Below are 12,518 nucleotides of genomic sequence, written 5' to 3'. Positions count from 1 at the left end.
CGCTCCACCATACCGCTGCACGACCAGCTCTACCCTCACTTACTGTATCCTCACCCATCCCCTGTAGACTGTGAGCCCTCGCGGGCAGGGTCCTCGCTCCACCATACCACTGCACGACCAGCTCTGCCCTCACCTACTGTATCCTCACCCATCCCTTGTAGACTGTGAGCCCTCGCGGGCAGGGTCCTCTTTCCACCATACCGCTGCACGACCAGCTCTACCCTCACCTACTGTATCCTCACCCATCCCCTGTAGACTGTGAGCCCTCGCGGGCAGGGTCCTCTCTCCACCATACCGCTGCACGTCCAGCTCTACCCTCACCTACTGTATCCTCACCCATCCCCTGTAGATTGTGAGCCCTCGCGGGCAGGGTCCTCTCTCCACCATACCGCTGCACGACCAGCTCTACCCTCACCGACTGTATTCTCACCCATCCCCTGTAGATTGTGAGCCCTCGTGGGCAGGGTCCTCGCTCCACCATACCGCTGTACGACCAGCTCTACCCTCACCTACTGTATCCTCACCCATCCCTTGTAGACTGTGAGCCCTCGCGGGCAGGGTCCTCGCTCCACCATACCACTGTACGACCAGCTCTACCCTCACCTACTGTATCCTCACCCATCCCTTGTAGACTGTGAGCCCTCGTGGGCAGGGTCCTCGCTCCACCATACTGCTGCACGACCAGCTCTACCCCCACCTACTGTATCCTCACCCATCCCTTGTAGACTGTGAGCCCTCGCGGGCAGGGTCCTCGCTCCACCATACCGCTACACGACCAGCTCTACCCTCACCTACTGTATCCTCACCCATCCCTTGTAGACTGTGATCCCTCGCGGGCAGGGTCCTCTCTCCACCATACCACTGCACGACGAGCTCTGCCCTCACCTACTGTATCCTCACCCATCCCTTGTAGACTGTGAGCCCTCGCGGGCAGGGTCCTCGCTCCACCATACCGCTGCACCACCAGCTCTACCCTCACCTACTGTATCCTCACCCATCCCCTGTAGACTGTGAGCCCTCGCGGGCAGGGTCCTCGCTCCACCATACCGCTGCACGACCAGCTCTACCCTCACTTACTGTATCCTCACCCATCCCCTGTAGACTGTGAGCCCTCGCGGGCAGGGTCCTCTCTCCACCATACCGCTGCACGACCAGCTCTACCCTCACCTACTGTATCCTCACCCATCCCCTGTAGACTGTGAGCCCTCGCGGGCAGGGTCCTCTCTCCACCATACCGCTGCACGTCCAGCTCTACCCTCACCTACTGTATCCTCACCCATCCCCTGTAGATTGTGAGCCCTCGCGGGCAGGGTCCTCTCTCCACCATACCGCTGCACGACCAGCTCTACCCTCACCGACTGTATTCTCACCCATCCCCTGTAGATTGTGAGCCCTCGTGGGCAGGGTCCTCGCTCCACCATACCGCTGTACGACCAGCTCTACCCTCACCTACTGTATCCTCACCCATCCCTTGTAGACTGTGAGCCCTCGCGGGCAGGGTCCTCGCTCCACCATACCACTGTACGACCAGCTCTACCCTCACCTACTGTATCCTCACCCATCCCTTGTAGACTGTGAGCCCTCGCGGGCAGGGTCCTCGCTCCACCATACTGCTGCACGACCAGCTCTACCCCCACCTACTGTATCCTCACCCATCCCTTGTAGACTGTGAGCCCTCGCGGGCAGGGTCCTCGCTCCACCATACCGCTGCACGACCAGCTCTACCCTCACCTACTGTATCCTCACCCATCCCTTGTAGACTGTGATCCCTCGCGGGCAGGGTCCTCGCTCCACCATACCACTGCACGACCAGCTCTGCCCTCACTTACTGTATCGTCACCCATCCCTTGTAGACTGTGAGCCCTCGCGGGCAGGGTCCTCTCTCCACCATACCGCTGCACGACAAGCTCTACCCTCACCTACTGTATCCTCACCCATCCCCTGTAGACTGTGAGCCCTCGCGGGCAGGGTCCTCTCTCCACCATACCGCTGCACGGCCAGCTCTACCCTCACCTACTGTATCCTCACCCATCCCCTGTAGACTGTGAGCCCTCGCGGGCAGGGTCCTCGCTCCACCATACCGCTGCACGACCAGCTCTACCCTCACTTACTGTATCCTCACCCATCCCCTGTAGACTGTGAGCCCTCGCGGGCAGGGTCCTCGCTCCACCATACCACTGCACGACCAGCTCTGCCCTCACCTACTGTATCCTCACCCATCCCTTGTAGACTGTGAGCCCTCGCGGGCAGGGTCCTCTCTCCACCATACCGCTGCACGACCAGCTCTACCCTCACCTACTGTATCCTCACCCATCCCCTGTAGACTGTGAGCCCTCGCGGGCAGGGTCCTCTCTCCACCATACCGCTGCACGTCCAGCTCTACCCTCACCTACTGTATCCTCACCCATCCCCTGTAGATTGTGAGCCCTCGCGGGCAGGGTCCTCTCTCCACCATACCGCTGCACGACCAGCTCTACCCTCACCTACTGTATTCTCACCCATCCCCTGTAGATTGTGAGCCCTCGTGGGCAGGGTCCTCGCTCCACCATACCGCTGTACGACCAGCTCTACCCTCACCTACTGTATCCTCACCCATCCCTTGTAGACTGTGAGCCCTCGCGGGCAGGGTCCTCGCTCCACCATACCACTGTACGACCAGCTCTACCCTCACCTACTGTATCCTCACCCATCCCTTGTAGACTGTGAGCCCTCGCGGGCAGGATCCTCGCTCCACCATACTGCTGCACGACCAGCTCTACCCCCACCTACTGTATCCTCACCCATCCCTTGTAGACTGTGAGCCCTCGCGGGCAGGGTCCTCGCTCCACCATACCGCTGCACGACCAGCTCTACCCTCACCTACTGTATCCTCACCCATCCCTTGTAGACTGTGATCCCTCGCGGACAGGGTCCTCGCTCCACCATACCACTGCACGACCAGCTCTGCCCTCACCTACTGTATCCTCACCCATCCCTTGTAGACTGTGAGCCCTCGCGGGCAGGGTCCTCGCTCCACCATACCGCTGCACCACCAGCTCTACCCTCACCTACTGTATCCTCACCCATCCCCTGTAGACTGTGAGCCCTCGCGGGCAGGGTCCTCTCTCCACCATACCGCTGCACGGCCAACTCTACCCTCACCTACTGTATCCTCACCCATCCCCTGTAGACTGTGAGCCCTCGTGGGCAGGGTCCTCGCTCCACCATACCGCTGTACGACCAGCTCTACCCTCACCTACTGTATCCTCACCCATCCCTTGTAGACTGTGAGCCCTCGCGGGCAGGGTCCTCGCTCCACCATACTGCTGCACGACCAGCTCTACCCCTACCTACTGTATCCTCACCCATCCCTTGTAGACTGCGAGCCCTCGCGGGCAGGGTCCTCGCTCCACCATACCGCTGCACGACCAGCTCTACCCTCACCTACTGTATCCTCACCCATCCCTTGTAGACTGTGAGCCCTCGCGGGCAGGGTCCTCGCTCCACCATACCACTGCACGACCAGCTCTGCCCTCACCTACTGTATCGTCACCCATCCCTTGTAGACTGTGAGCCCTCGCGGGCAGGGTCCTCTCTCCACCATACCGCTGCACGACCAGCTCTACCCTCACCTACTGTATCCTCACCCATCCCCTGTAGACTGTGAGCCCTCGCGGGCAGGGTCCTCTCTCCACCCTACCGCTGCACGACCAGCTCTACCCTCACCTACTGTATCCTCACCCATCCCCTGTAGACTGTGAGCCCTCGCGGGCAGGGTCCTCTCTCCACCATACCGCTGCACGTCCAGCTCTACCCTCACCTACTGTATCCTCACCCATCCCCTGTAGATTGTGAGCCCTCGCGGGCAGGGTCCTCTCTCCACCATACCGCTGCACGACCAGCTCTACCCTCACCGACTGTATTCTCACCCATCCCCTGTAAATTGTGAGCCCTCGTGGGCAGGGTCCTCGCTCCACCATACCGCTGTACGACCAGCTCTACCCTCACCTACTGTATCCTCACCCATCCCTTGTAGACTGTGAGCCCTCGCGGGCAGGGTCCTCGCTCCACCATACCACTGTACGACCAGCTCTACCCTCACCTACTGTATCCTCACCCATCCCTTGTAGACTGTGAGCCCTCGCGGGCAGGGTCCTCGCTCCACCATACTGCTGCACGACCAGCTCTACCCCCACCTACTGTATCCTCACCCATCCCTTGTAGACTGTGAGCCCTCGCGGGCAGGGTCCTCGCTCCACCATACCGCTGCACGACCAGCTCTACCCTCACCTACTGTATCCTCACCCATCCCTTGTAGACTGTGATCCCTCGCGGGCAGGGTCCTCGCTCCACCATACCACTGCACGACCAGCTCTGCCCTCACCTACTGTATCCTCACCCATCCCTTGTAGACTGTGAGCCCTCGCGGGCAGGGTCCTCGCTCCACCATACCGCTGCACCACCAGCTCTACCCTCACCTACTGTATCCTCACCCATCCCCTGTAGACTGTGAGCCCTCGCGGGCAGGGTCCTCGCTCCACCATACCGCTGCACGACCAGCTCTACCCTCACTCACTGTATCCTCACCCATCCCCTGTAGACTGTGAGCCCTCGCGGGCAGGGTCCTCTCTCCACCATACCGCTGCACGACCAGCTCTACCCTCACCTACTGTATCCTCACCCATCCCCTGTAGACTGTGAGCCCTCGCGGGCAGGGTCCTCTCTCCACCATACCGCTGCACGTCCAGCTCTACCCTCACCTACTGTATCCTCACCCATCCCCTGTAGATTGTGAGCCCTCGCGGGCAGGGTCCTCTCTCCACCATACCGCTGCACCACCAGCTCTACCCTCACCGACTGTATTCTCACCCATCCCCTGTAGATTGTGAGCCCTCGTGGGCAGGGTCCTCGCTCCACCATACCGCTGTACGACCAGCTCTACCCTCACCTACTGTATCCTCACCCATCCCTTGTAGACTGTGAGCCCTCGCGGGCAGGGTCCTCGCTCCACCATACCACTGTACGACCAGCTCTACTCTCACCTACTGTATCCTCACCCATCCCTTGTAGACTGTGAGCCCTCGCGGGCAGGGTCCTCGCTCCACCATACCGCTGCACGACCAGCTCTACCCTCACCTACTGTATCCTCACCCATCCCTTGTAGACTGTGAGCCCTCGCGGGCAGGGTCCTCGCTCCACCATACCGCTGCACGACCAGCTCTGCCCTCACCTACTGTATCCTCACCCATCCCTTGTAGACTGTGATCCCTCGCGGGCAGGGTCCTCGCTCCACCATACCACTGCACGACCAGCTCTGCCCTCACCTACTGTATCGTCACCCATCCCTTGTAGACTGTGAGCCCTCGCGGGCAGGGTCCTCTCTCCACCATACCGCTGCACGACCAGCTCTACCCTCACCTACTGTATCCTCACCCATCCCTTGTAGACTGTGATCCCTCGCGGGCAGGGTCCTCGCTCCACCATACCACTGCACGACCAGCTCTGCCCTCACCTACTGTATCCTCACCCATCCCTTGTAGACTGTGAGCCCTCGCGGGCAGGGTCCTCGCTCCACCATACCGCTGCACCACCAGCTCTACCCTCACCTACTGTATCCTCACCCATCCCCTGTAGACTGTGAGCCCTCGCGGGCAGGGTCCTCGCTCCACCATACCGCTGCACGACCAGCTCTACCCTCACTTACTGTATCCTCACCCATCCCCTGTAGACTGTGAGCCCTCGCGGGCAGGGTCCTCTCTCCACCATACCGCTGCACGACCAGCTCTACCCTCACCTACTGTATCCTCACCCATCCCCTGTAGACTGTGAGCCCTCGCGGGCAGGGTCCTCTCTCCACCATACCGCTGCACGTCCAGCTCTACCCTCACCTACTGTATCCTCACCCATCCCCTGTAGATTGTGAGCCCTCGCGGGCAGGGTCCTCTCTCCACCATACCGCTGCACGACCAGCTCTACCCTCACCGACTGTATTCTCACCCATCCCCTGTAGATTGTGAGCCCTCGTGGGCAGGGTCCTCGCTCCACCATACCGCTGTACGACCAGCTCTACCCTCACCTACTGTATCCTCACCCATCCCTTGTAGACTGTGAGCCCTCGCGGGCAGGGTCCTCGCTCCACCATACCACTGTACGACCAGCTCTACCCTCACCTACTGTATCCTCACCCATCCCTTGTAGACTGTGAGCCCTCGCGGGCAGGGTCCTCGCTCCACCATACTGCTGCACGACCAGCTCTACCCCCACCTACTGTATCCTCACCCATCCCTTGTAGACTGTGAGCCCTCGCGGGCAGGGTCCTCGCTCCACCATACCGCTGCACGACCAGCTCTACCCTCACCTACTGTATCCTCACCCATCCCTTGTAGACTGTGATCCCTCGCGGGCAGGGTCCTCGCTCCACCATACCACTGCACGACCAGCTCTGCCCTCACCTACTGTATCGTCACCCATCCCTTGTAGACTGTGAGCCCTCGCGGGCAGGGTCCTCTCTCCACCATACCGCTGCACGACCAGCTCTACCCTCACCTACTGTATCCTCACCCATCCCCTGTAGACTGTGAGCCCTCGCGGGCAGGGTCCTCTCTCCACCATACCGCTGCACGGCCAGCTCTACCCTCACCTACTGTATCCTCACCCATCCCCTGTAGACTGTGAGCCCTCGCGGGCAGGGTCCTCGCTCCACCATACCGCTGCACGACCAGCTCTACCCTCACTTACTGTATCCTCACCCATCCCCTGTAGACTGTGAGCCCTCGCGGGCAGGGTCCTCGCTCCACCATACCACTGCACGACCAGCTCTGCCCTCACCTACTGTATCCTCACCCATCCCTTGTAGACTGTGAGCCCTCGCGGGCAGGGTCCTCGCTCCACCATACCGCTGCACCACCAGCTCTACCCTCACCTACTGTATCCTCACCCATCCCCTGTACACTCTGAGCCCTCACGGGCAGGGTCCTCTCTCCACCATACCGCTGCACGGCCAGCTCTACCCTCACCTACTGTATTCTCACCCATCCCCTGTAGACTGTGAGCCCTCGCGGGCAGGGTCCTCGCTCCACCATACTGCTGCACGACCAGCTCTACCCTCACCTACTGTATCCTCACCCATCCCTTGTAGACTGTGAGCCCTCGCGGGCAGGGTCCTCGCTCCACCATACCACTGCACGACCAGCTCTGCCCTCACCTACTGTATCCTCACCCATCCCTTGTAGACTGTGAGCCCTCGCGGGCAGGGTCCTCTCTCCACCATACCGCTGCACGACTTGCTCTACCCTCACCTACTGTATCCTCACCCATGCCCTGTAGACTGTGAGCCCTCGCGGGCAGGGTCCTCTCTCCACCATACCGCTGCGCGGCCAGCTCTACCCTCACCTACTGTATCCTCACCCATCCCCTGTAGATTGTGAGCCCTCGCGGGCAGGGTCCTCGCTCCACCATACCGCTGTATGACCAGCTCTACCCTCACCTACTGTATCCTCACCCATCCCTTGTAGACTGTGAGCCCTTGCGGGCAGGGTCCTCGCTCCACCATACCACTGTACGACCAGCTCTACCCTCACCTACTGTATCCTCACCCATCCCTTGTAGACTGTGAGCCCTCGCGGGCAGGGTCCTCGCTCCACCATACCGCTGCACGATCAGCTCTACCCTCACCTACTGTATCCTCACCCATCCCCTGTTGATTGTGAGTCCTCGCGGGCAGGGTCCTCGCTCCTCCTGTACCAGTCGCTGTCACATTGTGTTCAAGATTATTGTAATTGTTCTTGTATGTATATCCCTTTTTTACATGTAAAGCGCCATGGAATAAATGGCGCTATAATAATAAATAATAATAATAATCTACAATTTGCATGCACAATCCACATGCACAATCCGCATGCGTTTTTTTTGCCAGGGAGATGCAGAAACGCTCAGGAAAAATCCGGAGCATTTCTGCATCGTGAGCACATAGAATGAGGCTATTTCACTGGAACTCCTGATTCTGTCGATGATCCTGGTATATTGCCTTTTAATTTCTGTTCAGGCTGCTATGTGTGAACACGGCAGATCCCCACACTACTGAACTCATTTGACCTCACTCTTTGAACGTAGCAGTGAAGGAAACTCCATCTCGTTGTGTCCTCCTGCTGCAACGATCGGCTCATACTCTTGTTTCTCCGTTTTCTGTGTCTGCTCCTCAGATAGTGAGCTCACACTTCACTAGGATTTTAACTCAAAGAAGTGTTTTTAGTGAATTTTATTAAAATTGAAATAAATAAAATGAACATGGATACAAATATTTTTTAGAAAAAAATTAAAACTTATATTAGAAAATTAGTAGCAACCTATTCAATAATAAAAAAATATTTACAGATATAATTCTAGTTACTAGGTCAGTTGAACTTGTCTAAACCCACTAGTGCAATTGTTAACTGCACCAATCCACAGCTCTACAGGTAGCAGTCCACTCTTTGGCATTTTTTTTTTCCTTTTTTACTACCAGTTCACAACCCAAGAAGTATGTCACGTCGATACTAACATTATGGTTTGTCATAGCTCTAGAGAGCACAAGAAACAACTTTCTATTCCAGAGAATTGGCGCAGCATGCAAAATGTCTTGGGATACAGAAGTGGGAAGTTCGGATTATTGAGGATATTAGTCTTAGGTCATTAGCATAACGGAGGGCACGGGAGGGTTGGTAGACTGAGACGAGGGAGGAGATATAGGGCGGTGCAGAACCATGGAGCGCTTTGTGGGTGAGATTGATAAGTTTATGTTGGACTCTGTAGCGGATGGGTAACTAGTGCAATGACTGGCACAGGGTGGAGGCGTCGGTGTAGCGGTTGGAGAGGATTATGATCCTGGCTGCTGCATTTTGGACAGATTGGAGAGTTGAGAGTTTAGTAAAAGGGAGACCCGATCAGAAGAGAGTTGGAATAGTCCAGACGAGAATGAATAAGAGCAACACTAAGAGTTTTTGCAGAGTGAACGGTAAGAAAAATTTGAATGATCCAGTCATCCTCCAGAGACCCCCGAGCTCTCCTGTATTTCCCAGCATTCCCAGCAGGGCTTACCTCTCCCGTCAGCAGCTTGATGATCCTTCTGGTGTATTCCAAGATCTTCTGTTCGGTGCTTCCCTCCATTATATGGCTGGGGGTCCTGCTCCATGCTTCTAACACATGGGGGCCGCTGCATTCCCCAGATGTCTTCTTTACTATCGTGTAATCCTGTTTGGGAAGAGACCCTAATATATAAAGTATTCAGTGCCGGAATAGTTCACCCCTGGAGCCATGCCCCTGGTAGTAGAGATAATAGTGAGGTCCTATGGCATAATTCCCAGAATGCCTCACCTCTCCAGTCAGCAGATAGATGATCTCTAGGGTGAGGCTGAGCACCCGCTGCGTCACACCACTCCCATACACATCCATTCTGAATCAGGTGATGGTCTCACCCCTGTAGGGCAAGTTCAACGTCGCAAGTCCTCACAATTCAGCCTAGAAATAGATCAATAAATTCTAGGAGCCAGTAAATAAGATATAAATTATAATATGGCCATTTAAAGGTGAACTGCACTGAAATCTAGAAAATACAAGGTAACCGTAGCTATCACTCTTACCTCATTTACCCATTATACCATCGCTCTGTATACGGTATATACTGACCATACACAGGGGGGGGGGGCAGCAGAGTCTGCAGCTTTATAATAATCACAAGCAGGAAGGACACTAAGTTCTGCTCCTCCTGCACAGGGCCATGTAATAAAGGAATGGCTCGGGTTACTTACTGCAGGTCTGCTCACAGCAGAGGCAGTCAGGGGCTTCCTAAACATTGTATAGCAGGACATGACGTGCAGGGGGAGGGGGAGTCATAAAGGATCATGGGAGCTGTAGTCTGGGAAGCAGAACATTGTATAGGTGAAGTGAGAGGAAAGAACTACAACTGGTGGATTGGGCTCTTCTGTGATCACATGGCAGGACAACCAGAAGAGATTATGGGGACTTTTGTAAGTCCTGTAATGACATTGCGCGGTCATCTTATCAGACTGTTGTGGGACCATAAATATCAGCAATGTGCTGTGTCGCTGCGACTTGTAAGGCTATGTGCCCACGATACAGAAAATTTCCGCAGCGTTTCTGCACGTTCTTGGCAGTAAAAACGCTTGCGGATTTTACACACGTTTTTACATGCGGATTTGACTTGCGTTTTTCAAATGCATCGTGACTTCAAATCTGCGTTAGGAAACGCACAAATAATGGGCATGATGCAAATTTTTCAGCAAGGAAAATCCACTGCGGAAAATTTCCGCAGCATGGGCACAGTACATGCGGATTTTCATTGGGGATCATGGGGCACGGATTACCAAGCGTTTTGCAAGCATTCACGCTGCGGAAATTCAGCAGCAAGTGGGCACGCAGCCTTATGCAGCCTAATGGCTCGGCAACCAGTGACCTGACGATCTGCACTTTGTCCGAATCCTACAGCGTTATCTGTGAGGTCCACGAGTCCGTCCGTCTGTGCTTTGTATGAGAGCCTCAATGTTGTGCCCCAAAAGTGCAAGGCAGACCTAATAATTCACCCATGAAGTCTCCATCGTTACCTGAACTGCCTTTCACCTGATACAAATGGGAACAAAAAAAAAAATAGTAATCTCAGAATTTTTTTTATATTTCAAAAAGGAAAAATGTAGATCTATGAATAAAAGCCCCCCCCAAAAAATTACAAGTTCACGTGATTTAAACTGCAGTCAGTTCACACTACAGACTGAGGACAATTTGATTTTTAGAGTGATCTCTACTAGTGTTGAGCGAGTTTGTTCTGTTCCGAGTATGCTCGGCCGAGCTCCGAGTATTTACAGCTGCTCGGTGATAAGGTTGAATCGCTCCCGTGTGCATGATTTGCAACTGTTTGACAGCTTTATTACATGTGAGGAATGTGTAAGAAATAGACAATCTTCACATGTATTAAAACTGTCAAACAGTCGCAAATCATGCACATGGGAGCGATTCAACCATATCACCGAGCAGCTGTAAATACTCGGAGCTCGGCCCGAGCATAGTCGGAACAGAACATACTCGCTCAACCCTAATCTCTACGAAATATTCCCAATAATATTATGTGTGAAGAATTAGTGGTGAAGAGAGAGGAATAACCAAAATAAAACCAAGATAAATGTTAGTGTGAGAATCTGATGGCGTACTCATAATGTACGATTCACATTAGACTCATTCAGAATGAACAATTTCTCCACCGGAGGTGGTAGACCACCCAGCCGACATCCTCTCTAAGACCACAGCACTTTCCATTATTTTCAAAGTAATCTATATATATGATCGTCTGTCTGTCTGTCTGTCCAGGAAATCCAGCGTCGCTGATTGGTCCGGCCGCGGCCAATCAGCGACGCGGGATTTGAGAAAAAGATGGCGGCCATTAGCGGCTCATCTGCAGGACGGAGGTCAGCGGCGATGCAGCAGGGAGATGACCGGCGCGAGGCGCTCATCTCCCGGCCGCTAGCAGCAGAAGGACCCCGACCGGCGGCGCCGACCTCCATGCGCCTAACGTCGGGAGATCAGCGGCTAGGGCCGCTGATCTCCCGACGGCAAGTGTGAACGGAGGACCGGGGAGCGGCGCTGCCGGTCAGGATACTTCTGCTGCGAGCAGTCGCTCATCTCCCTGCTTCTCGCAGCGTAAGTAGCCGCACAGGCAGCGCCGCTCCCCGGTCCTCACTAATACAATTCGCAGATTGGTCATGGCCTCCTGCCGCGACTAATCAGTTATTTTAGCGCCAAATTTAAACACCGCTCTGCTGATTGGTCGCGGTCGCCGGCCAATCAGCATTATTGGCACCAAATTTAAACACCGCTCTGCTGATTGGTCGCTGTCGCCGGCCGCGACTGCTCTGCTGATTGGTCGCGGTCGCCGGCCGCGACCAATCAGCATTATTGGCGCCAAATTTAAACACCCCTCTGCTGATTGGTCGCGCTCGTGACTAATCAGCGATTTTAGCGCCAAATTTAAACAAGCTCTCCGGTCCTCACTAACACAGTTTGCTGATTGGTTGCGGCCGCCACCCGCGACCAATCACCGATATTGCCGCCAAATTTAAGCACTGTTTTGCTGATTGGTCGCGGTTGCCGGCCGCGACCAATCAGCGATTTTGGCGCCAAATTTAAACAACGCTCTGCTGATTGCGCCCGGTCGCATTCTAGAATACCCGATGCGTTAGAATCGGGCCACCATCTAGTGTATATATATATATTAGTGTTGAGTGAAGATGCTCGTATAACGTGTTATCTGAGCATGCTCAGTCTTATCGGACTGCTCGGCTCATATATTTGCCTCCCTGCGGCTGCGTGTTTCCGGTGGTAGGCAGACGCAACACATGCGGGGATTGACTGTTAGCCATATATATTATATTTATACATCTTTCTTAACCATCAGTGAAGTATAAATATAACATCCACCACCATAGACAGGAGTTGAGGTCTCCATGCTTTTCTGATCATGCCATTCTCAATCATCTGCCTTTTGTGATCTTGTA

At 55.2% G+C, this 12,518-nt stretch overlaps 1 protein-coding gene across 5 annotated transcripts in view; it reads right to left on the bottom strand.

The window, feature by feature from the left end:
• Positions 1 to 9,852, bottom strand: part of LOC141157603 (uncharacterized) — a 56,028-nt gene extending 46,176 nt beyond the window's left edge. For 3 of the 5 annotated variants that reach the window (XM_073645071.1, XM_073645075.1, XM_073645074.1), the window contains exons 1-3: positions 9,765 to 9,852; positions 9,331 to 9,474; positions 9,055 to 9,207 (exon numbers count right to left, since the gene is read on the bottom strand). In XM_073645071.1, coding sequence (XP_073501172.1) covers positions 9,055 to 9,207; positions 9,331 to 9,408 — 231 coding nt within the window. In that variant the 5' untranslated portion in view covers positions 9,409 to 9,474; positions 9,765 to 9,852. Of the gene's footprint in view, positions 1 to 9,054; positions 9,208 to 9,330; positions 9,496 to 9,596 lie in introns of all 5 variants that reach the window. The other 2 variants (XM_073645073.1, XM_073645072.1) reach the window with 2 other exon arrangements.
• Positions 9,853 to 12,518: the final 2,666 nt, after the last annotated feature.

Source organism: Phyllobates terribilis, unplaced genomic scaffold (assembly GCF_046119375.1).
Source record: "Phyllobates terribilis strain yellow unplaced genomic scaffold, ASM4611937v1 Scaffold_8__6_contigs__length_399053987, whole genome shotgun sequence".
Lineage (NCBI taxonomy): Eukaryota > Metazoa > Chordata > Amphibia > Anura > Dendrobatidae > Phyllobates > Phyllobates terribilis.
Note: the sequence above shows the minus strand (reverse complement) of the source record. Positions and strands in the feature narration are given on the sequence as shown.